The following is a 26361-nucleotide window of genomic DNA, read 5'->3' as shown; positions in this document are numbered from 1 at the left end:
CCAACCTTATCGACTCTACGATCTGCCAGTTTCTTTGGAGGGCTAGGCACAAGGAAGTGCTGAAACTGGGATTTTCTGGGGGCTGCCAGTTCTGAGCCAAGCTCACACTGTGCAATGTCATTGCTGGAGGCAGTGAGCAGCCCAGGCTTCAATTCCCCCCTGCTAAAACTTCTCCTTGTGCCCCTGGGCGAGTCCCGGGGCCTCGGCTGCCTGCAGGAAGGGGCAATGAGGCCTGGAGGCGGCCAGACCCTTGCTGGAACCTGCCCGGTTTGTCTCCGGCTGGGCCCCAGCCTGTTTTTGTGGTGGGCTGGTGACCTGTCCTCCCAAAGACAGTGCCAGTGACTCACGGAGGGCAAAATTATGCAAAGCTCCCAGAGTCAGCATCCTTTGCATTGGATATTTTAAAAATAAAGATGAATCAGCTGTGTCAGACTGGTCTGGGAGTTAACTCCCGGCCCTCCATCACTGAAGAAAAAAACCACCAACCAACCAACAATCCCCCCACCCCCAACCCGGCTGGTGTTTACAAGGGAGCGGTTCCAACAGGGCCCAAGGGCCGAGGCAGGCGAAGCGGCGGGGGCTGCCCCCGGCCGGGCAGGGGTTAACGCCGAGCTGCGGCCCCGCAGCACCGGGGGGAGGCCGGGGGCAGGGCCGCCGCAGCGGGGCGGAGGAGGCGGCATCGCAGCGCGGCTCCGGCCTCCTCCGTCCCCCTCCTTCCCCCCGCCCGGTTTGCCGGGGGGAGGTTTGTGAGGGAGGGACGAGGCGCGGAGGCTGCCGCCGCCAGCCGGGAGCCTCCTCCGGCCTCCCGGAGCGAGCCTGGGGCTCGGAGCCGGGACGAGGGCAGCTCCCGGAGCCACCCCCCCCCCACCTCCAGCGCCAGGAGCCCCCGGTGCCCGCCGTGCCCCCGCCCCGGTTCCCGGCGGAGCCCAGCGGCAGCGGGCGGCTGGCTTCTCCCCCTGAGGGGGAGCACGGAGCTCCCCTGGGGGGCCGCGGGCAGCTGCAGGGCTCTGCCCATGACTAACGCGAAGGACCCGAAGAGAGCCATGGACTCCTCGCCGGCGACCTCCAGCCCTGCAGGCCCCGTCACCTTCTCGCAAGTTTTCGGGCAGCAGTGCCAGCTCATGGAAGCAGGTAAGGGAGGGACGGGGGGGGGGGCGAGCCCGGCTCCCAGCGCACCGCCTGCGGCTTGGCGATGCCCTTCGTCCCTTCCCTCCCCGGCCCCTTTCCCAGGTCCTTCCCCAAAGCTCGGTGTTTTCCCAAAGGACAGCGGGGATGAGCCCCGTTGCGGCTGTCCGCCTGCTTCAGCTCCTCCCCGAACCGATTAAAAGTCTTGTGTCTGAGTGGGGTCATGCATTTGAGGCAAGGGTTGGGGTTACTGCGTGTTTTGGGTTAGCATGGAGCAGAACGAGGTGCTCTGAGCCTTACAGCGTCGTTACGGTTCGGTGCGTACACGACACATACAGCAACTTTCGAAATGCAAACGTAGGAATTACTTCAAAATAACGTTGTAAGCTGGAGGTCAACTTGCTGTCTGGAACGGGGACTTGCTACACAAAGCTTCTCTAGGCGTGAGGCTCTCTGTTAGTTTTCAGTTCTGTGAAAGACAAAGTATTTGGGTTTTTCCCTTTATGGCTTTTTGTGTAACTGCGGCACCTAAATTGTTCCACTTCCTAATTATTTTCATGTGTGTAACTTCTCATGGCTTTGCCTGATTATCTGTTGCTTACACCTTTTGGTAACTAAAGAGGGAGTGTGTAGCCAGACTGCACCCACATCTTCCTTGGTGTTTTCCTTCAGTGGATCTGCACAGGTGCTATGAAGCGCTGCTCCGCTAAGTGCTAGCGTCCTCCTTCAAACTGAGCTCCCAAGATTAACGGATTGGCCTAATGACTTTGACGAGACTTGCTCTCTTTTCCCATCCCTGGGGACAAGAAGCTTAGAGAATGGATGTGTTTGCTCGTGGCTGTTGTGAAAAGCTTGTGGTTCTGTGTATTTTTTTTTTTAATTGATAGCAACACTCACTATGAATTTCCAGTGCTCGCTTTGAGATGTACTGCCTTATGCTTATTGCTGCGTTGGAGAACACATTAGCTTAGATACATGCACCAAAATGTCCACTCTTTCTCTGCCCCTTTTCCTCTATCTTTTCCTCAGCCAATTCTCTAACTACTCGCATTTGGATTATCGTGTTCATATCTGTGTAGTCAGAACAAAAAAGTTTTACACTGGGGTTTTGCTGCAGATCTCAGTGTGACTTCTGTTGTGACTCTCATGGTACTTTCGCAGGCCGAGTTAGGAGAGCGACTCGTTTGCTGATGACTGCTCAGTTTATCAAGCCTGTGATCATAGTGCTGCCTCCAAGGAAATGTCAGCAAGTTTTCCAAGAGGGTTTGGTATTCATCTTTCATGTTACAGAGTATGGAATCAGTCCCAAGGCTGTGGATCCACTACATTGAGTGCTATACATGGAAGAGACATGTTAGAGAGCCCTGGTCCCGTGCAAGCAGTTTGTTTTCCACACGAGTAAGACCAACCAGCTGGGAAAGCACTGGTGGAAAATATTGTGGTGTTTGCTCTTCTTTTCTCTTTCTCACCAAGGCAGATGTCTGCAAAGTTAGGGCCTTTGAATCCTCCCCAGTAACTCAACCACAAGGTTTTCTGTGGGATTGCTTTTGTAGAGGTATTGCTAGGGTACAAGGTGCAATGTGAGGGAAGGATGCTGCTGTGAATACCGCTGACATTCAGAGAGAAATGAGTAGGTAGTGTGCGTGTGATGTGACTATGTGAGCTTCCTATTTTCATGGCAACAGCAATATATACTCAGCATCTGTGAGAGCAGAACTTCAGTGGGTGTGTTTGAGGATAGGTCTGTGTCTACAGGACCTTGCACAGCTTGTCTACCCCAGCTGTCACTGTCCTCTGGGGCTTTGATGTAGGTGGGAAGGATGCCCTGAGGAAAAGGGAGAGGATGCAGGTGTGGGACATAAAGCTGGAGACTCTCAGTTGTGCCTCTGAACAAATGACATTGAGGTAGAGCTGTGAAAGGGCCCTACATCACGTTGGGCTGTGCAAGTCCTTCAGAAACCATAAAACCAGGTCTTGCCCCAGCGATTCCTTTGCAACGTCACTATCTGAGGAGCTATGCAGAGTCAAATTTTGACCTTACAGTCCAGACTTCACAAGCAAGGCCTGTAGACACTCAGTACCACATTCCTATTGTTAGTGACATCTGTTTTTTTTAATGGCACTGCAATGTGCTTGAATGATAAAGGTCCTGGCCTTAATTAAATGTCAAACTATGTGCCTGGAGAAATGCTGAACTCTAAAGAAATTAGACTCGACAGCACAACTTTCAGGTACCATCTGGAAAGATCTCATGTTTTCTACACATCTGCCTTTTTCACATTGCAAGTAAGCCAGAATGCTAGAAAGGGAGCTCTGGTTTTTATGCCAGTGGGGGAAAGGGGGTGTGTGGGAACAAACCAACAAAACAAAACAAAGAAACACAAAAATAAACAACAAACAAAATCACAAAACCAACCCAGAACCAACGCCTGTGAAGTTCATAGTCTACCTGAAAATCATCCGAGTCCAGCTGTTGGCTTCAGTAGGTTTTTGATCAAGGGAAGAAGACTTTGCCCAGAAGATTCCCAGATTTTTCTGAAGATGTCACGTTTGTTAGCTGAAAAGAAATCAAGGGAGGAGCTTTTCCTCTCAGATAAAGTCCTCCCTGTATAAATGGGGATGCCTACTGATTTTTGGGTGAGCAGGACGAGGCTGGAGAGTCGCAGTGAACTGAACTTCAGTTTCAGGGATTTTCTTCAAATGCTGTAAGAGAGAATTGCTCACTATGCATGGAGATCCGGGAGTTCGGGGTGACAGGGACTCATTTCCTCCACAGCACCTGCAAGAAGAGCCTGCTTGCAGAATAACCCTTAGGTTTTGTGTAGCAGCGTCTGTCCTCAGGAAAACGAGAGCGGAGGATGGACACGTGGCCGAGCAGCCTGCCCTGTTGCACATCTCTCTGAATGCGGTGTATCGGTAACTTGCTCTGAAAAACAAATATTTAACGTCTTCAAAGTTAACTTTTCTCCTGCCAGCTGCTTGTCTTTCCATTTGATAGAAGACTTGAAAAGTTTTCTGTGCAGCTGATTCTGCATAATTGACTGATTATTCATGCATTGTGTTTGTAGATTTGCATAACACCCTAGGAAGTGCAATGGTAATGACAGTATTAGTCTAAAGAGTATGTTGTCATATGGGAGCCCTGCTCCGAAGCTGTTCTGCCCTTTGCACAAGTCCTCGATCTTTATTTAACCTCTGGAGTGCCGTTTACTTTTACGTTGCATAGAAAATGAATTTTGGAAAGAGCCTTCTACCTTGGAACTGTACACTACTGCGCTGCTGCCGCTTGCCGTCTATTTATCATGCCTCAATAAAAATTTGTTTGCTGGGGTGTGTTCCTTGCAATTACCTGGGCTTTTGTGTTTGCACTGAGCACAGGATATAGCGCAGGTAGAAAGGCTGTGGTTTTATAGCACGGCTGGCTTAACTCCCTGGTTTGGTTCGCTGACACTGCTCTAGCTACCCAGGGCAGTAAATCCTTGCTGCCACGTGCATTAAATTTGCCTGATGCAGGAGAGAGCTTAGTGTCAGCTGGGGGCACAGTCACCTTTCAGGAGAGTGTAATTTCAAAAGAGGGACGGTCATTCCTATCCAGGATTGCTTGGTGAATATGGTTTCCGTTTTGTATGCGGGTTGCTGGCTTGGTTTTTCACCTGCTCCATCCGAACTACAGAGCCAGTGATTTCCAAAAGCAGTAACTGGTGGCTGGCTTTATAACCCAGTGCTAAATCTTCCATCGCAGCTGGATGTCCTCTCCACCAGGCAATGCTGGATGATGCTTCTTGACTGGAGCATGAATTTGCACCTCACTCTGGCACAGTTTCATGCTGTAAATTTTGTTCAAACAAAAATACGCTGTCAATAGAAGGCTGCAGTTTTTTTTTTCCATTTGACAGTTTGATTAAAAAAAAAATCTGAAAGATTTATAACCAGAACTACCAAACTTAAAAATGGGAGAGATGGTGAGAATCTGAAGGGTATTGCACCCCCCCCATGTAATATTGAGTACAGGGAGTGAGACTCGATCTCAAGGAGAGCTGAGGGTTCCCCTGAGGAATTGAGCTTAGCAGAGAAACTGCTTTCTTTATACGTGGGCAAATTCCAAGCATCTTGTTCAGCAAAATGCAGTTTTCTGGACTTATCTCTGCGTATTGTTCTCTGACTCACTGCTCCATTATGGTAATTGTCATTCTCCATCAATTCTTTGGCTCATGGATGCTGCTGATTTGTTAGGCTCCCAGGTTTTTTATACCTTGCCAGTTAATTCTCCGTTGGTTGTGATATAAGGAACTTGGTTCAAGATATGATCTGAATGAGCAAGAGGGCTTAAGTAACTGAAAAATCAGTTGGGTTTTAAGATGTTGCACTGAAACTTTTATGTGTTATCTTGCAATTATATATATATATTAGCCAATATGCATACTTCACATCCCGCTGATGGCTGCTCTACAAATCCACAAATCTCTACGAAGTCCTTTTTTAAAGAAAACTTCACTAATATAATTGCTGGTTGAAAGTTTACATCAGACAACTGGGTAAGAATTTATAGAAAAAAATCTGTCCTTTACAAGATGTTGAAGGAAATCTCTGACCTTTCTAAATAAGGCTGGGGCCATGACAATTTACTGTGTGTTTTGTTTTTTTTGTCCTTTAATTTCTGCTGTATTTTTTTCTTGATTTAATTAATCACCAGCTAACCAGGATCTGGTTTCAATCCTTTCACCCGGAGCCCAGGTGGTTGGGCTTTGCTTTTGTTCTTGTGGCAAGTTTCTGGTCCTGGGTGTCCCCAAGCTCCGTGAGCTCAGGCTCCAGCACAGGAGCATCTGAGCCCCTTGGGGCAGCTCTCCTTCCCTCTCGTGGGCGGCAAGAACACGGGCAGCGAGCATAAAACTTGCTTGGATCAGCTGGTTTAAGACCACGCCGAGTCCGGGCTGGCAACATGCTCTCTGGTACTTTGCACGTTAGGTTTCCTATGTGCATTAGTCGGTAATAAATTTTTCACGCTAACAGTTCTCTGCTTATACTGACCCAAGAGAAGATGCGTGTGTATAGCAATTAGACTTTGCTTCCGAGATGATTGCAGGAGGTCTTGCTTAATCGGTGTGCCACCGGCCAGCTCTGTGCAGAGGCAGACTTCAGGGGTTTCGAGGTAAGAGCAGGCATCAGGTGGGTGAGGTGAGATGTGTTCATAGAGCCCCATGAGCCTGGTCCCCTTGGGCAATAGATTTGTGATGCTGGGGGCTGTTGGGCTGCTGGCCAGCCCCGGAGCAACCTGGACCAGTGAATTATTTACTGCAGCCTTACCAAATTGCAGCCTGACTTTTATTTTGCTGAAATTTGACGGCAGGTGGTGGGAATGATGATTTTTTTTTTTCCCCTCTCATACTAAATCTGCCTGCCCTTGGAGGTTTCTCTTCCCTCGGGATGGAGAAAGGGAAGAGATGGTCCAGGTTTCTGTGCCCCAGCAGCTCTCTGGGCACGGCGGTGTCACGCCAAGTAGCGCTCTTTGTGTCCATGTAGAAGGAGGTATCGCATTCATCAACCCCCAAATCCCATTTTTCTGAGATGACAAGAAATGCATCAAACTGCCCCAAATGTCCTTTGAGCCTTGCGCTTTGCGGGAGAACAAGATAATCTGCTTCTGTCCAGGGCCAGCTCCAGCACTAGCAGGAAAACCCAGTTATTTCTCCCCCAAAAGCAATATGTAGAAAACTTCTTGGGGAGATGGCGTGCTCCCACCCGAGCTGAACAGATTACGGGGTCACAGAAATGAAATGGTAAGATCACTAATATTTTTTTTTGCTTTCCGCCCGATGGAATGAGCTGTTACTAGGGATTTAATAAGAAAAAAAGTGACAATTATCTGGTACACCCCAGGAGGAAAATAGCTTTTTTTTTTTTTCCCCAAAAATGGGCATCTAGGGATCTAGGTGCTCCCCTGTCCCCTGGAAATAGCTGCTCTGTAAAGCAGAAGAAAATACCAGAGGAAAAGAAAGGAAATACTGAAAATCTTTCTTAGAATAAATAAAATATAAATTGTTCCCTGTCACCTCAATGGAGGGACTCAATTATTGCAGCATCTGTGTGCTAATGGCTCACCAGCTGATTTACTCCTGATTAAATTAGGGGAAGTGTTCATTCCTGTTCTTGACAGACAAATTTGCTTTTGTCAATTAATGTTTGCAAGTAGCAAAGTGTAAAGATGTAATAATTCCTTCAGATTGAACGCAGTCACCATATTTTTATGATGCCAAAATAATGAACTGAAAGCACGGGTATGATGAGACTTGCAACTACAACCATGAATTGGTTTTCCTTTCTTTCTTTTGGGGTCTCTGAGGCAATTTTAATGGCCAACCGTTGGAAAAAAAAAAGAGTGGAATGAGAGACATTGCACAAGGTGCTCGATTTGAGCCCTCACCGCAGCTTTCAGTTATGGAAGGTGACGGCATCGTACTTTATCACGTTAATGTGATGGCTGCAATCATGAAATTAAAAACATTTGAGCTTTTCCAAAGTAAAACATTCCAGCTGAGCCAAAATGAAATACTCTTGGAACATATTTATGTTATCCTGATTTGTGAATGAGATAAAATATTTAAGTGGTATGAGCTGGGGAAGCTACGTTTCAACGCTGTTAATTTTGGGAACAAAGGTGTAGTGCCATCAAACCCTCTTGTAATGAAGAAATGGGTAAGCATGCAGAAACTGATGGTTTTCCTGCATAGGAATTGAAGAAAGAGAAAACACAGCTGTGCCCCAAGAGTCACAACAAGAAGGTTGCAGACGAGGAGTATCTTATCAGCTATGCATCTGGGCATTTCTGCAATCCTGGCATGTAAGGCTCGAGCCAAAAAGCACTTCTGAACGGTGCAAAACAGCTCGAGCTGGTGACCTTGGAGCAAATTGCTGAGAGCCCTGCCTGTGGTGCAGCTCGCTCAGCCCAGTACCAGCTCTGCACCGGTGCTGCTCTGCCCGTCTGGCTGCGCTGCTGCTGTGCTGAGGGTAAGTTCCAGAGCATCCCCTCGGTTTGTTTTTCTGCTGTTCCCATCTTCCCTGACTGCTGGATGCAGCTTGCAGGGACAGGAGTCCTCCTTGCTGTCGTCTGCAGCGTGGTGGGTTGTATTCTGTGTGCACGCTAATTGCACTGCAATTACAGCACTCATCTAAGTGGTTAAAAAAGTAAATAAATGAAATTTTGGAAAGTTCAGAATGTTTCTGTAAAGACTTGATAAAACAAAAGGCATCAGCTCTGAGCATAGCCACAACTCACAGCAAAATGAAACTTTGTTCTCCCTGCAGCATCCTTCTGCATGGATAAAAATAGTTCATGCCCTCATCTGAGCTGTTCAAGTTATTTTACAGTGGTGCTTATTATTAGCTTGGTTTTGCAAACACCAAAACAAAGGCACAGCATGCTTCGGTGACTCTGCAAGATTAAACAGCTCAGGTTTGCCAAAAATAGCAGCGAGGATTGCAGGCTGAGGGTGCAGGGATGCTGGCACCGCCAGGAAGGGGGAAGCAGGGAGAGGACAGCGCAAAAGTTTGCAAAGCCGTGGCCAGTCCTGGGATCTCCCAGGTTGATGGGCTCTGCCTTGCTGTGTGGCTGGTGAGGGGAGAGGAAAATGGACGGCTCTGCCCGTCCTCCAGCCTGCAGAACTCATGGGAATTATTCCCTGTTCATGCGCCGCTCCTTGTTCGGTCCGTGCCTCTTGTGGACGCCATTTACTGTTTCTTGCTGCCTATCTCGAAGCCAGTTACGTGATGTCCATAATGCTCGATCCAAACCCATCCGTGTCTGGGGAATTAGGACGACAGCGGTGTTTGAGCTGTGTTTGCCTGGGCTCAGCAAGGCAGGACAAATCCTGTGCACTCCAACAGCCCTGCTAACATCTCCCAAAGCAGTAGCTGTCAGCCCCTTGTCACGATTGCCCCAGCACCTCCAGGGTCCCTTCTTTTCACTCGTCCTTGTTTCTCCTCCAGTATTTAAGGCTTCCTTGACAAAGGTCTGACACAAAGGGCTCGATGCTTTCCTGGGTGAGCTTTGTGGGGCAGGCGCAGCATTGTGCACGAGTGCCTCAGTGCTCTTAAACGAACTGGAAACATTAAGAGCGACTTGGCTGTGGCATCACAGAGCTCCGCATGGGTTAATTCACGCTCTGCACCCTCAGTTCCCAGCCGCTGGAGCGCTGGCTGCCTCTGCTCAGCCGTTTGCCAGGTTCGCCCCCCAAGGGAGCTGCAGTTTGTTTGCAGAGTCTTCATCACGCTGCTGGTCCCACCTTGGGGGTGACAGCCTTCCCAGGAGACCAAAGTTCTGGAAGAAACACAGAGCTTGCTTATTTATTTATTTATTTTAATTAATTTATTTCTTTTAGCTGTAGACCTCAGTATTCAGCTTGGAGAATGTATTTCCTATTGCAGAAGGGGTTTCTGAGGCTTAGCTATCCGTTTGGTGTGTGTTAACATGCTGGTAGCATGCTGACGTGAAAACTGATGAGCCCTCATTGCAAACCCCCGTGGGTTTGGCTGGGCTGCAGGTGTGGGCAGCCCCAACACAGTTAGTTGTTGGTGCCTTTAAAAAAAAAAGCAGGAAAAAGACATCTTAGGTTTGGATTTATGTTCCTAAGCTTCCTCTGTAAATAGACGGAGTTTATTAATAAAAGTTGAGATTTTCATGCTATTTTTTTATCCAAGAACTAGGGCTTTTGTAAATACTTAGTAAGTAGAGCAAATATTATAAACGTCAGCCACCTGGGTTGATAAGCTTGGACTTGCTTTCAGTAAGGAGTGAACTGCTTCTCCTTCTGCAGGCACCAAAAGGCTGCTTATCTCCAAGGCAAACTGTAAATGAACTATAAAGGCAATTTAACATTCACGATTGCTTAAATTGGATTGACTCCCGTAAAGAGTAATACAAATCTAGGAACACCAGAAAAGGCATTTCATATGTGAGATTTTTCTGGATTTTGAGTTAAAATGTGATATTCCTTAGAACCAGAAGTGGCCAAAAGGAGTGCTGTTGTTTTGGTGGTCTTTCTCCCGTTTAAATATCTATTTGTTCACCAAGAATATATGGAAAAAGGTAAACACCTTTAATTAAAAATATTAAAATGCAAATGAGATTCTCAAGATGCTCATTGTACTATTGATGTTCAGCATTTTGTTATACTCCATGTACGTCTAGAAGTCAGGCACCCATGCTTCAAAATTTGCCAACGATTAGGCGTGCATTTACCCTTACCCATCCAAAACCATGAAAGCGGGTTGGAGCCGCTGCTTTGCCTTGTAAGTAGTACATGTCTTTTTTTTTTTGGTGTGTGTGTGTGTGTGTTTTTTTCTTCCATTTTATCTGTTAGAGCTCAGTTACCTAGTGATGCCCTGGTGCTGTTGGATGGCTCTCCAGGAAAGTTATAGTTTCCCTGCGGAAGGAGGGATTTTGTTGTACTTGACCATATTTCCCTTGGTCAGCTGCTTTCATTCTTGTTGGTTGAATTGGGGAATCCCAGATTAAGAGCGATGCTTTTTTTTCTTCTTTGCCTTTGGGAGTGCATCCTGTAATAGGTTAAAATGATTAATGAGGAAGCGTGATGGTAATCATTTCTTCTAAGGAAGGCCGAGAGGAAATTGCTAGGCTTTAATAGCCATGCCTGTGATTTTAAGCAGGGATTACTGGTATTTTGGCTTGTCTGTTATCTTTTCTTTTGTTGGGCATTTTTTTACAGCTGCCAGTCCGTGGCAAAATCTGCTTTTGCAAGTCTCAGCGCGGGGTCGGTAAGCTAATGATGGAAGGGATTTCCTCAGGGCTCTGCTCTATAGGCTTTGGTCGTTTTAAATGAGCAAGAATCCTAATCTGGCTAATGCTGCTTTTGCTTAACTTTGTACGGTTCTCTGTTTCCACAGTGCCTGGGAAGAGGCCAGGAGAGGGAGGCAGAGTACGCTGCAAGGCAGAGCTTGCTCGCTCTGAGCCGATTTTGTCTGTGGTCTACGGATGCAAAAATGTTCCTGCTGCATCAAAAAAAAAAAAGGCAATGCTGGGGTTTTTCTATGCTTCCTGTAATCTCTCTGCCACTGCTAGTCTCCTGAAGGCCAAATTCCCACCCCTGGGAGCTCGGGGCTGCCCCTGGACCTGGGAACTCGATGGGGCACGCAAAACGAGCCCAGCAGGTCCATGGCAAAAACCTAAATCCGCAAGATGCTAGCTGTGTCAGGTTAGCTAATCTGTACAGATTTGGGTTCATTTCAGGTTAATTAGGGTAATTTAATATGATTTAATTGCTATCAGCAACATTTAGTTTATCAAATAGGCCAAATTTGGTATAAATGTGTCCTGAGAATTTGAAGCTGAATAAGTGTTCTGTTGTATGAGGTCGGTGCTGGAGATTTCACCTGCAGTAAAAAGAAAAATTGGGGAAAAAATTGGAAATCAAAATCGGAGCTTTGGTGTCCTATGATTTATGTCTTGCAGAAAATTTTGTTTTGCTGTTTTTTTCTTTTTGGCCCTTGCTTTCAATTCCAGTAATTACTTATTCTTTTTGTTTTGGTTCGTATTTATCTTTCTAATCAGGGTCTCAGTAGAACTGGGCAGGGCAAAAGCTCTGAGCCTGGCAGCAGGTATCCCCATCTCAGCTCTTCTCAGTTTTTAATTTAATTCATATGTGTCACATCAAGTGCCTCACATTTCTGGGTATCAGTCCACGTTAAAATTCATCAGGAAGGTGTGTGTTGGTCTGTTTTTAATGTACCTGCACCCTGTGTTTGAGTTTTATTGGAGGCAATCTTGGAAATTCTTCTGGGCTGCAGCAAGGTGACTTAACTCAGCTTAATATTACAGTGGATGGTCCTGAGGTGACCTGGGGTCCGTGCACTGTGCTGACTGCAGGGTTCTGCCTGGTGCGTGCTTTGGGTTGAGGCTGGGACAAGGGTGATGGAGGGAATGACAAAGGGCTTTGTGTTGTGGGCAAGTATAATGCAGCGCAAGGAAAATGAAATTGCTGCTCGGAGCTGCTTGCCGTACCCCAAGGCAGCGTGGAGTTACCCAGGTCAGAAATAACTCACCCTAAAACGATTATGTGATTGGAGCTTAGGGCGAGCTGCACACAGAATTTCTTGCCAGGGAAGAGGTTTTAGCCAAATAAAGTTCTCGCGAACAATTACTCTCATAATTCAGTGGTAATCCTGTTGGGGAATTGCTCTCAGTACCTCTTTTATTATTAATTAGCGCAAATAACGTGAGGGATTAATAAATATTCCAGCACTTGATGAAATGTTGTTTGTTTATTCCCATTTTACACATGACAAACCTGAGGCATGAAGGTTTAAATAAGCCAGCCATCGAGTGACGCAGCCAGGGACAGACAGCGAAATTATTTCAGCTGCTGTAACAGGCGGACTCACATTGATTCAGTTGTATTTGTGATGGGAAAACGTAGCTAAGTGGTCCAGTTTGCTTTTCCAATAAAGTTAAAACATGAACAGATGGCTTTCCAGAGTTAGTTGTTAGAAGTTTCGAAAGGAATAGCTGAAGTAGCCCTAGACCCAAAATTACGTGCCACGTTTCACGCCCAAGAAAGTTAACTTTTTAGTGTCTGTTCCTTATGGCGGTAGGTACAGAAATGCTGTTTGATTTTTCAGAACCAGCTGCAAGCTCTCAGCCTGGGAACTTAGCACACTGATGGTTCCTCTGGAAACCTCTCTGATCCCTCCTTGCTGAAGTTTGCAGCTCCTCAGCCGTCGCTGTGCTCCGTCTGTCCCTGCAGGCAGTGCTCAGGCCATTAGCTAGATGAGAAGCACCTTGAGGGGTCAGTTTTTTTTTGCATTCCCAGGGATTGGGCTGGCAGGGACTTGCCTTGAACACTTGCAACGTGAGGAACCACTGCGTCAGCCTTGCAGTCACAGTGAGCTGGGGCTCGGCATGCTTTGCAGCACAGGCTGGCAGTGGGGGGCATCAGCCCGAGCGGCGGGCGCTGGGCGGCTGGCGCTGTTTGGACCCACTGATTTGTTTGTCAGCAGCGTGCCTGGGGCTAGGCTAACCTTTCTCCATAAGCAGTCTGAGAATTAGAGATGACATTTCATGTTAGGAAATAAACTCCATCTGCCATTTTCTGCTTACATTACCGTTTTCTCCCCCTCTGCAAGTCTAAACCATTAGCACTCTAATGCATCATCTAGACAATGATTTTCCGTGGCTTGACACTCTGCTCAGACCTCTCAATTCTTGTCACCGAGACGTGACAACATTTTTATGGCACTCTTGCTAAGAACAGCTAAGCCAGGTGCCGAGCAATTGAAGGACCAATGTGATGAGGAGCAGTGCACGGTCCCTGGCTCTGTCCCCATCCCACCTTCCCATCCCACAGCCCAGTTTTGGTAGAGGATCCGACACGGTAGGAACCAAAGAACAGAGTGCACAGGTGTGAGGAATGGTAGCCATCTCCTTGAAGTCACCCTTGTTACAGCCTCAAACCCATAATCTGCACTTCCCTGGGGGCTGCGATGCTTGTTGGACTGATGGATGGCTCCTTTCATCCGCTTTACAGCACGGAAAGAAGTGTGTCTGCTCTAAGACACTTCCCTTCGGGGTTTATTTTTGCATGTGTTGTGAAGTTTTCTTCAAGTATGTGCTTGAAGTAGGAACCTTGTATCTATTGTTTCCTTAAAGAAATAGAAGCTGCTAGGGTTGTTGTGTTATAGTAAAGAGCAGTGTGTCAGAAGGATAGCACTTGCCATATTTTCTAAGGCTGGCGTGGCGAATAAATGTATGAATAATTAAGTAAACTTATACATAATTAACTCAGTCTGTGGGCATATGACCAAATTGGAGAGACCTTTGGTCAAGACATATGCATTAGCCACTTGAATAAGTGGCAGATCTTTGTGGAAGAGCAAGATTCCTTCCACAAGTATTAGCTGCTTTGCTTGCTGTATTTCCAGTGACCTTTACCAGGTTTTCATTTTTAAATCCATTTTATGAACTCATAATGAACATATCTATTATTGTTTTGCTGCTTGTGTCTCACCCGTGCAGCTCATGATGTGTGGTGTGATTTATGTCTTTCTGTGCAATGCTTTAGGCTTCATTGTGTTACTGCGTACAGCATCATTCCATGTAGAAAATGAGGTTGTGAGCTGCAAAACTGTTGATGAATTTAAATATGTAAAGCTTACATGTGATTTGGGGAAAACTAAGGGCTACAAGACTTTTTTTTCCAGCTTTGTGCCTGAATTCTGTATTTGGCTTTAATAGCTTATGTTTTCATTCATATTAAACAAACAACGAAGCAAAAAACTCCAACACCTTAAATAGATGTTGGATGAATGTAAGAGTTACTGCAGATGTATTTTGCTGTCTGTGAGACTGAGTTCTTGAGGAAGGATCCTTGAGGATCCTGAAAGTATTTTAGCAGATCTGGTTACCCTTTGCTACTTCGGTTTTAAGTGAGCAGCGAGGTGCGGTTGCTGCTGGAGCATCTCCTCTGTTGTTATGGGAACGTGAGCAGTGGGGTGCCACGGAAGTCAGCAGCGATGGCATTTGTTGCATGACATGTAAAATGAGATCTCTGGGAGGAATGGCTCTTTCCTCCTTAGAGGAATTTGCACTTTTGCTTTTGCAGCAATGCTCTGAAAACAAGCAGCCTGCAAATGAAGCAGCTTTTGGAGCAGTAAGCCGTGCCAGTGAAGATATGCGTCACGACTGTGCGGCGTTTCCATGCAGCCTTCTGCCTGCTGGTGTCTGGCTGGTGTGGACGCGTGTCCCCGTCCCTTTCTGTACTACTGCAGTAACTCAGAGCTGCTCGAGACACGGGAAACCCGTGCCCGCAGTTCTCCTGAAAGCCTTTTTAAAGTTCGTTGGATTATTGTGAGCTCCAGGTCCCGATGTGTTTGGTAGGGTCTGCAGTGCTGAGATGCACCCCTTTCGTGCTGTAGTGCCGGCAGTTGTACGAGTACTTTGTGCAACCACATCTGCATTTACAGCAGCATGTTCACTTAGCAGCGTGAATGAAGCAGAAGTTGCGAAGACCTCCATTACTTCTGCAGGCTACTTCAGTATAACTTCAGTATACATTCATTTTAAGCCACCCGGGGTGTACATATGTGAGCAGGGTAGTTCAAGAGCTTATTTGAGATGCTTTTTCCCTTCTTTAATGCAAGACAAAGCCTTCTATAGTATGGTGCCTGCTCATGCGTGAAGTTCTGAGCTGCAGCAAAGTATTTCACTTCATTACTTTTCCCTCCATTGTTCTTCCTAAAACATCTACAACACATAATATTGGAAATGCTTGAATGCGTAGCAGTAAACCTGCAGAAACTTTGGCACTCTCTGCTTGGAAATTTAAGTGCAGTTTGCAAGGGTGAATCTAGATCCGACTTTATGCGTGCTGCACACGTGCACACACAGGTAGCGATGATGTTTCTAGTAGTCAGCATTTAAGTAATAATTTGCATACATAATTTATGAAATCCTTACAGCTTGGCAGTTTCTAAACAGTCTTAAAACTCGTGTTTTAAAGAATAAAACCAGGAAATTTGAAGATGAGCTGGGAATCCTTAATGCTTCTGAAAACTACTTGCTCTTCCTGTAGGCTCTCCAGCTGTAGCCCCTGGTGAAGTCCACAGAAGAGTCCTGCGGCACAGCCGTGGCCATAGGGGGAGAGGTTGTCGGACATGTCCCAGGTTCCCACCGGGGGTCAAGGAAAGATGATGTCAAATGTGGATTTTTTTAATGCTGTTGCATACTTACCCCCAAGCCACACATTTTGCCTTCCAATTTTTTTTCTTTATTTGCCAGATCATTCCACATAACGACAATAAAAATTAATATTTTTCTTAAAATATCATGGTTTCAGGGTTACTATTGTTCACTCTTTCATTCTTCAGTTCCCAGCTCTTAGTTAACCAGGGATTAGAAGCTGCTGCTCATTTGAAGCTGGTGATACCACAGGGTTTCTAGCACGCTTGTGAAAGATGCAAGAATAAAAGAGAGAACCCAGCCCCACATTTCCAGTATTTCTAGACATTCTGGAAGGGGAAACTCTGCCAACTGAAGAAGTACAGATAATTTTAATTTATTTATTTCTTTAACCTGACCCAGAAGAAGAATTTCAATTTATTTTTTTCAGTCTTGTGTATCACTAGTAGAAACACACTGGGTATGCTCACAGTAGTAGCCTTGCAACAGACATAGTTATTAAAAGGAATAAGAAAGATGTAGAATAATTGGCCGTGACTCGTTTTCCAATCAAAAATGAGTGCTGTTCAGTCTAACCTTCCAGCCCTCCTGGAGGGACGTCACACTGGCACTCACGCCTTGGCTTCAGAAGGGAGCAAATGAGATGCGGGTTAATAAAAATCAGTAATGTAGCATTTTTAATAATTCATTTTGTCCTTTGCTGTCAAAGATGCAAATACCTGTTCCTTAAAAGCTTATCAGATGAAATCCCCTTCCTGTCAAGGAAACATATGGTAATGTAATCACAAAAGGGAGACTTTCTTCTATTGATTATTCTCTCCAGATATCACAGGAAAATTACAATTCCTGGTTGCAAATCCGATTGACTTGCATTTCTTCGGGAAGATGCAATGTTACCACACCGTGAGCTCGCTTCATTTTTTTTTTCCACAAATGAAAGCATTCTGACCATTAGGGTGTCACACAGAGTCTCATTTGGCTGACATGCTGATACGGTGGGCACAGATCTGGCCTCGTATGCGTGTGCATGCATTCCCCTTTTTCATTTCGGCAGCTAGCCTAGGAATTGCAGCATCTTGCTTTGGCCTCTCGAAGCGCAGTTTTAAACCACAAAACTACATGAAAAGGCCCCTCCTTAGTCAAAAGTACTTTAACTGGAAGATTTGGTAGAGATCTGCATGGTTTACTAACAGAAATTGCTTTCTTACTGTTGGTGCAACACAGGGAGCATGGCTATGGATGAGCAAGGGGGACTCTTTCTATTTTATCTGTTGCTATAATTTGAAAAAAAAACAAACAGAAACCCCCATTACAAACCAACAAAACCCTTGTCTGAGGAGCTCTGAGTGCGAGACCTTTTATTCTGATCTAAAAGTCAGAAAAGTATTTATGGGATAAATTATTTTATCTTGGAAACCTAGCGAGTTTTAGCTGGAGGTTAGGGAGAATATATGCAAAAATGGCCATCGTAATTCTGGTCGTATTTCCAACCTTATCTATATGTTAAGGAGAGGCACTTGCATCTGTTATAAAATGCTCCTACACCTAAGCTGATAGGTTAGATGCAAAATAGAAAATCTTCCAGAAGAAGGTAAGAGTTTTTATTCTATTAATCCTTGAAAAATAACGAAACATTTCTTTCTGTATTTACGAGGTCATCCTTTAGATCGGAGGCTTGTGTGTGGGAGGCATTTATGCATTTTACACAACACTTTGAGATCAGTGGAAATGAAAAGCGGTATAATTACCCTCTGGCCTTTTATCTGTCTGCAGTATCAATCTCTAGAGAGCGCAAGGATGGGGTAGAGAAGCATTCACGCTGGGGATAATCATAGCCATTAGATGAAACAATGCTGACTTAAACACAACTCTTTTTTTTTTTTTTTTGCAGTAAAACCTTGTTTCAGAGCCTGTGGTGGTCTGCCAGTGAAATCATGCAGCCTGAGGAACAGCCAAATAATGTCGCATGTAGGGAAGGACCTGTATATAGACTGAACTGCCGAATGTGCTAGTGAAGTCAAATTTAGTCAAAGTTGGTAAATCCCAAGGGCTGATATTACAGGACGTGGGGGGCACTGTGCACAAAGAATATGAACGTCTGCTTTAAGTGCAAAATCCAAGTCAGCCTTAATTACAAATTTGCGATCAATGGTGCTGTATTTTGTATGGGTTGGTGAATAATTAACAAGCGAGTGCAGCCCGAGGATGGAAATCTCCTTTTCAGACCGTGTGTTGAGGGAATGCTCATGCTGGTGCATTTTAAAAGAGGGGAAGGAAAGGGCAAAATCTGTAATATGACTGGAAGTTGAAGCGAAGTAACAGTTTTGGTGGGTAGTGAAATATAAGCCACTACGAGCCTCTCCTGCTTGCTTCGTCATCATTAGCATGAGCAGCAGCAGGATGATATTTGTGTTATCGCTTAGCTGTAATTTTGTGGGTAAAATGGGTGATTCTTCTTCTGTCTTATAAAAGGGCCTGCAAGCTTTCTTAAGTCAGACTTCATCAGGCTTAAAACACTATCCAAGGAAAACAAGCAGCTCTTTCACAGTGCATTTTATTTGCAGGAGTGCCGAGAGCTCTGCAACTACACCTGAGGCTACTTGCCCTGGAAATAATTTGGCGTTCAGTATAATGCAGAGTCCTCTGAAAACACTATTCTTGATAGTTTCAGACAAGTGAGGTACTTTTCAAATATTTCCTAAAATAATGGCATTTTCTTTTAACCTCTCTCTCCATATACCTGAGTCCTGTAGGCAAAGTAGGATAATTATATTTTCCCATCTTATAGAAGCCTGGTGACAAAGTTAATGCTTTTTGCATCCATCTAATCTTTGTGCATACAACTTTGAGCTGCATAAAGAGAAAGCATGGCTGTGGCACTATTTATCTTCTCATTCGTGACAGGTATGAAATCTTAATTTCTTGCATAAATGTTTCTACAGTCGCATCCTTCTTCCTGGTGTGAGGATCCTGAAATCTGTGGGCTGTTGCGGTGTGCCTGGAACAGGCGGATCCAAGCCTTTGACTTGGCTCCGCGGGTTCTCGCACGGGGCTCAGGTGCTGGAGCACACCCATGCCCCAAAGCAGTAAAATATTTTGGTATTAGAGGATGCTCCTCCTCTTCCAAGATTTCTTCTTTTAGAGCTTCACTTGATCCTTCAAGATTCCTGAATAAGATGTAGGTGTGAATAAAATGTAGGTGCATGTACTGCTGTGATGGGTGTAATAGCACAAGGAAGTAAAATATTGTATGACTTCGCAATGGGAGCAGACAGCGTTCTAGACGTAAATAGATGGGCAATGGTGTCTGTGTTGCTTTGGTGCAACAGAACATGATATAACTGCAAATGGGGCTGATATCAGCAGTGACCCAAATGCCATCCATAAACCTCGGTAGTTGGACCACTTGTCTTAATTTTGTCATTCCTAAAATTCGACCAGATAAACTGTTGATAAATCCAGCCCATACCACCAGGGTGATTTGTAATCAAATGGAAGTGAAGCTATTTAAAAAGAAAATGGGCCCAGCCATATTTTTCTAGGTTTGTTTTTGAACTGGCATATATAAGTGCTGAGACAATAGGATATTGTGTTCTGAGATGAAGTAGCCTGAAGATTTAGAAAGAAGCGGGTGAGTGTCTAAGTAATAAATGATACCAGGGAAAATATCATAGGAGAGGCTTTAAAAACCAGAAACAAACATACATTAAGGATGTAGAGTATGAGTTACCTATGAGAAAAAATGCAAATATTACCATATTCAAAGTGTTGAAGTGCTCCTTTAGTGAGAGCAATGCTGTGGTATTGACACTGATATTCTAGTAGTTTACCAAGCGATAAAATGAAAGTAATTTATTATAATTTTACAGTATTTTTTTCATATGGAATGAAAGGCTTGATTGCTTCCAGTTTAGTCCATTTCACTCTTAATAATATTGATTTTGCCATATATTTTTCTTACATTTTCAGAGCCTTTTTCTGAACTTGGCACAAGATTTAAATTTTAATGCAGTTGACAACATAAAAGCCAATTTTTAAGGAATCTTATTATGGTAATTACATTTCTCTGCTGGAAGCTAATGTGTATATTACATGGAAAAATAGTTTTTGTAGTTGGGAAGCCAGTGTAAAGGGACCGTCACTTAAAAATAAAATGTTACAAGCGCTGTTAAGGTCTTGGATTTAAGATGATTTCAGTGTATTTGAAAGACTAGAGAACAGTACGTGCATTCCCGTAGCTTTTTGTATTTGCCCCTGCTTCCAGTGATGATAAATTTATCCTACAGATGCTTACTCTGCATCTACAGTTCTAACTTTTCTCAGAAAAGTGGTTGAGCTATTGTAGTTCCTAATCTACGTCTATGTTCCATGTATAATGTAAAATATCAGACTAGGCAGAACAGGCACGCTATTTGAAAAAACTCTGTGGACTATGAAATGTGAATGTTGTAGCAAAAATCACTAAAATTAGCATTTTTAGAAACTATCTCCTAAGCATAACCTCAGGAGTGGCAGAGTTGCAAGGAAATAAATTCATCAGACAACTTCTAGTGCTTTATCTGCACACAACATTTACAACAAGATGGCCTAGGGGAAGCCCTGGAGAGGTCCCCAAAGAGAGGCAGCCACCTGCTGAGGATCAGAGGTGGATTTGGGTCGTGGTTCGGGAGGGGATGAAAATGGGGCATTAAAAGTAGAAAGTGCAGGAGGTGGGAGGGAGAAGGGGCTCGTCTGGTAACCCTGGGGGGAAATGGTTGTGGCTGAAGCAGCACTGCAGATTTGAACTTGGACAAAAGGGGAAAAAAAGTATCTGACGGTTAGTAAATGTCTCGCTTCTGCCTTGTGTGGAAGGCAATGGCAGAAGGAGGTGATAATGATGCATTACTAATTACAGGGTGAAACACCTGCCCCCCAGTGGGAAATAGTGAATGAGTTCCTTCTTTTGCTTGGCTTGCATTTCAACCCATCCGTTTTCTGGAAGCAGTTTGTTCAGGAAAACCTGATCACGTGTTCTCCACCTCAAAATGAAGCCTGCAAAATACTATAAATCAAAAGAATTAATTCAGAGGTTGAACCGAATCTCTTATGTTGCCTATTTGGAAATAGTGAATTAGGGAGGATGTGGCAAGTCAGGAAACGGTCTTATCCAGAAATTGTAAAATACTTTCCAACTTCTTTACAGCTTCAAAGCCCGCATACTAATTTAAGGCATAACTGAGTTTGAGGAATAGAAGTCAGAAAGATGAATGGTTGGACCTCACTGAATTAAGAAGACAGCAGAATCAAGTAATGCTCACTGTGTACGAACACAGTACCATCCAGCCAGTTTGTAACCCAGCAGTGTGCCTGTCCCAGCCACGAGCTGCCAGCTTCTCCAGGAGAATGCTGTGGGAAACCGTGACAAAGGTTTTGCTGAAGTCTAGGCAGACTATGTCAACAGCCTTTCCCTCATCCACCAGGCGGGTCACCCGGTCACAGGAGGAGAGGAGGTTGGTCAGGCAGGACTTGCCTTTCCTGAACCCGTGCTGGCTGGGCCTGATCTCCTGGTGGTCCCGCAGCCATGGCGTGATTCGTGATTGCGTTCAAGATGACCTGTTCCAGCGTGGTCAGCCCTTTCGTTACCATCTGCAGCAGAGTGTGGATGTGGTCTTTGGGAAAGAATAAGAAATGTTTTTCCCTGTCTTAATTGGAGAAAAACCCGGCTTCAAATCATCACTCCAGTAAAAAATAAATTATTTATACAAGGTAGAAGGGCCGGTAGCCCAGTGGCCAAGGGTTTTGCAGGGTATGAGTGTAGAAAACAAAAATCTAGTCTGCCTAGACCAGATCAGCAAAATGAACTAAATTTTCCTACTGTTTGAAAAAGCAAAAGTCTCCTATTATTTCTCACATAAAATTAATGCACCAGCAGCAGCCCAGGAAGACCAGAGAGTTTGGCTTGCAGCAAAGTCCCCCCCGGAAAGTGGTTTGGCTGTTTTCGGGCTCATGTATTACCATTTAGATTAATGCAGAGGAGAGCCAAAGAAGGGGATTGAGTCAAGCTGCTTGTCAGTATCCTAATTCGATTTTTACTGAGAAAAGGGACTATGCCCTTTTACATTCACCTCCCACTAAGCAGGACTTTGCTGCCAGCAGCTCCAGGTGCCCTCTCGGCAGAGCACCACGAGCCTGGAGGGATGCAGATTTGTGCCCTACTGAAGGCTTGGAGATAAAACATCCAGACTTTGCCCTGTAACTTCTTCTCGGGAATGGGCAAATGAATAAGTTGTGACTAAGCATCAAGTTGAGATAAATACTCCTTGGATCTGGAGGTCAAATCCTGCCCATATGTCTCAGCCTCCTACTTTTATAGGGAGATTAGCAGAGGCTGTGCAGGGGAGACCTTTAAAAGTCAGTGTGCAGCCTGGGCATTTAGAGACTCAGATGTGCTTCCCATCATTCTGGTGTTAGAACTTTGTTTCCCTTCTTATGGTTGCAAGTAGCTTGTTTGTTTTCAGACTTTCATGCCTCACTGCTGCTTCAGAAGCCCAAATGCATACATGTAGTTAAACAGGAAAGCAAATCTAATCTCTGATTTCCCAGAAATAGAAAGTCTACTCCATTCTTCTATGTTGCAGTATTTTAGGTTTCCTCTTTGTTCTGATCTGAAAGCTCATATCAGGAAGAAGAAGCTGCATAGAGCAGACAGTGGCTCGGGGGTGTACCGGGGCTCCTGCATCCATGTGAGCTTCCTTCCCGGTCTTGCACCTCCAGCTTCCCTTGGGCAGATCTTCTAAGCCAACCTGTGGCTACAGAAAGATGATAACCACAGAAATGATGATAACCATAAAAAGATGGTAACCACAGTAAAAGAAAGGGAAAAAAAAAGCATCCCAAATATACATGTGGCCTTCTTTGAATAATAATTCCTATAATATGTGAATTAATATGTGGCAGTATCCCTCATCTGTTAGCAACAGCGTTAGAGAGGCTCAGTGAAATGCACAAACAGCAGTGTCTGGCAGGGTTTGGTTTGGTTTTGCTTTCCTTACTACTGAAGTTGTGTGGTTTTAAGGAAGCTCTCTGAACGCTGACGTGAGGCATGGGCTGGGCTCGGTGTGGCGGTGTGTGGTCACCCCGTCCGTGGGGCCAGGGTGCTTCAACCTGCGTGGCTGCCTCGTGGTGGAGCTGCACGGAGCCTGTGAGCAGGTGACGGTACAGATACAAGCATCGATGTGACGCAGTGCTGGGATGCTTTTCGATTGCCCCCATTAGCACCTGCATTTCCAGACTTAATTCCCATGTCACTGCAATGCCCCCTCTGCTCGAAGGAGAAAAAAAAAATCCTTCGTATGGGCTCTTAATTGTTTTAGTTTTATGTCGGTGTTTTGAATCCTGTTGGTGCAGCCGTCATTGCTCTGGATTACAAACAAAACTGCATCATCCTAAATGTTTGCCTTGTTTCTGATCAACAGGTTACTATGGTAACTGGTGTTGCTCTAGCTGCTGCACCGGATGCGCCAGCTCTGTCCCTAGTCTAGGTTTTTTCTAATAAATTAATTGCATTTAAATTAAACATATGAAGTTATTTCATGTCAATTAATTTGGATGTTTAACTGGATGTTTGCAGAGTTTCTCTCTTCCTACTCACCCTGCAAGATTAATTAACTCCTCCAGATACTGTAGTCCATCACACGAAAATGCGGCCTTCCCCAGCTATCGGCAGTTACAACACTCACTGCCTGCATGGGAAGTAATCAGTGTCCAAAATAATTGCTTTCCGCAAGCCTGTAGTCAGCTGTCTTGTCAGATATTTAAGCTGTAATGAAACTGTTTGCATCTCCAGGAAAAAATACTCAGCTGAAACAAACAGTAATTGCAGGTGGAAAGCGAAGCTGGTAATGGACCTGTTTTTGTTTAGCACATTATGTTTTTATTTGTTGGTCCTCTTTGCAGGCGTTTCCTCCAGCACTGGCACCAGTGCACTCTCCTCTCTGCTCTTCTTTTGTGGGAGGTTTGGGTTCCTCCCAGTATCGCTGTTATGCTTTAAGGCAAGGAATGGTGGAGATGAATCAATGCATAGTGCAGAGCATCCTTTGTTAGAGGCAAATGTAAAGGACTGCTGTGTCCAGTTCCTGCCATTTGGTCACACACGTTCAGCCAGCAGCAGGGACATCAGAAAACACTTGTACCTGGTCATTTTAAAAAGTCTGTGAATAGGATTATCCAAGGGTGCTTCTAAACCTACGCTTTCTGGGAGCTCAGCAGCAAATTAATCCATTGCGTAGATTTGCACGATGCAGTGCTGGGCTTTCTCCTAAAATTCAGAGTTCTTAGACCAGAATACCTGTTCTGGGTGTACATGTCCAGCATTAGCCTAAAGAAAGAAAAAGAGGAGAAGGTGGTGAATGCATGTAGCAGATTTAAACATTTTATACAGAGATTTCTGATCTGCAGTCACAAGCTGTAGAGAAACTGGCTGATAAATTAGTAGCCCACAGGGAAATCTTATTTACAAGGAAGGCAACAGAAACACTTATGTATCTTTATTAGCCTTATTTAGACCATATGCTTTCTGCATGGTGGGAAACTTCATAGTCCCTGCAGTAAAACAGCAGTAGGTATGTGCTGAGTTACAAACTCTCCCTATTTGCATGCTTTCTTAGACCTCTTCTGCTGCTCTAACTTCTTGCTGCAGTGAAAAGCAGGCTGGTAATTAACAAGTGAGGGAAAATGGAATTTTCTTTGTCTTCTCTGGGATTTCATTGGGTACCAATACTACAGAGAGCGGAATGGGAGAGAGTACTGATTTTTATAGAGAGGGGAGCACACAAGCTTGAGTTTGTAAACTTTTGTGGGAGAGAACTGAGTGAGAGAAAACTGCTGCCCTCCCTGTGAGGTGACTTCTCTCCTCGTCCTCGGGGATTTCCTCCCCAGAACAACAGGAGCTGTGGTGTGACTTGGAACGTGCCAGGTTTACGGTTTGCTCTGCTGCGTGTTGCAAAGTAGCTCTTAAGGCAGTTAGGAAGGTTGCCGTGCACCTGCAGTGACACGGCTTCTGCAGCAACAGGGGCCTCTTGCACACAGCCGAGAGAAAAGAATTGTTTTGATCTCTTCTGCAACCACCTACTGCACGTGAACTTGCTTTGCTGTTGTCTGAAACAGATGCCTTTTTTTGCATATTACTCATTTTTGAGTTTGCTTTCGATAGGTTTTTGCCACTCACGCAGTAGAGTTGCTATAGAGATCACTATAAAACAAAATTTAACAACAAATTCTACACTTTGAAAACCATTCACTAGGAGGGTTACTAGTGTTTTGGAATTAAGCTATAGTTACTTGTTTTTAATGTATGCGCACACATTTTTCTGCATATGTTTAGATAAAAATCAACTGTAGCCCAATAAAAAGGAATAAAAAAGTTGATTAGCATAGTTTTGAATTTTATTGTCTCTCTGGCTATTCCTATTCCAAGCGTGTTTCACTTTGCAGATTGTTTTGCTTGGTTCAGACTAGTGCAATCCTAGCAGTTTTTCACTGAACACAGTGAACCTCCGATGTCTTGCTGCTCTTAGGGGGGTAGCACTTTGGTTGCCAAACTTCCCTTGGCACTTTTGAAGCATTATTTGTTTATTTACTCTTCTAAAGGAATGAAATTCCATGCACCATGGTGATTTCTTGCTCTCCTGTTGAGTCTGAATTTTTAACTGAAACCTAAGCCTGAAGAAGCAGTCTTTTAATTGCTGGTTAACCTTGCTGGCTGGTTGTAGCCGGAGAATGACAACAATCCCGTGTTGTTCCTCGTCACCCATGAAATAAATTGGGAGAAATGTGTGGACTGAGTCTTGGGGGTTGCATTAATGCCAACCACAAAGATGCTCCTGCTCAGATTGTGCTGCTTTGATTACTGAACTGAGTTATTAGATCCATGAAGAACACCCATTTAAATGTAAATCCATTCTCCTTCTGTAATAGATAAATGTGCTTTGCCTTGAATTTGTAAGCAGAATACATCACTTTGATATACTAACTGGAACTGAATAAAGCTAGGCAGTAGACCAAGCGAAGGATGTGGATGGCTTTAAAGCAAAGGGAACAGAGGAGTCCATCAGTTCATTAATTAACTCCAATTTCTATTTTAATGAATTTTCTCTGGTTCTTGTTTTAGCATCCAGATGCTTGCAAATGTTTTTCCTGACAACAGACTTCTGTTGGCGTATAATAAATTTTAATTTGAGGTCCCTGTCTCCTGTATCACAGGAATAGGTTTGCGGTATTTGCTTGGCTGCAGCATCGAGGTGCCAGGTGGTCGGGTGCTGCGCAGGGCCCGATGCAAACCCGTGTCAGCTTTGAGGCCAGTCACAGTGCAGGGACAAAATCCAGTGGGCAGGTTTTCTGAAAGAGGAGAAGGAGCAGTGGTTTGGGGTCTTGGTGTGCTCCTTGGGATGCTTCTAGAAGGCAGGTGGCCACAGTGGATGTCCACAGAAGCTGGCTGCTCTGGTGAAGCTCTTTGCTCCTCCCAAGCAAGGGGCAGTTTTGGGATAGGTTGAGTTTTGCTCCAGATTGCCCTC

At 44.9% G+C, this 26361-nt stretch overlaps 1 protein-coding gene across 1 annotated transcript in view; it reads left to right on the top strand.

Annotated features, from left to right (window-relative positions):
• The first annotated feature begins 643 nt into the window (after window positions 1-643).
• Window positions 644-26361, top strand: part of KAZN (kazrin, periplakin interacting protein) — a 185979-nt gene continuing 160261 nt past the window's right edge. Inside the window, exon 1 of the mRNA XM_066982279.1 lies at window positions 644-1131. Coding sequence (XP_066838380.1) covers window positions 1014-1131 — 118 coding nt within the window. The 5' untranslated portion in view covers window positions 644-1013. The remainder of the gene's footprint in view (window positions 1132-26361) is intronic.

This window comes from Anser cygnoides, chromosome 23 (assembly GCF_040182565.1).
Source record: "Anser cygnoides isolate HZ-2024a breed goose chromosome 23, Taihu_goose_T2T_genome, whole genome shotgun sequence".
In the NCBI taxonomy this organism is placed as follows: Eukaryota; Metazoa; Chordata; class Aves; order Anseriformes; family Anatidae; genus Anser; species Anser cygnoides.
Note: the sequence above shows the minus strand (reverse complement) of the source record. Positions and strands in the feature narration are given on the sequence as shown.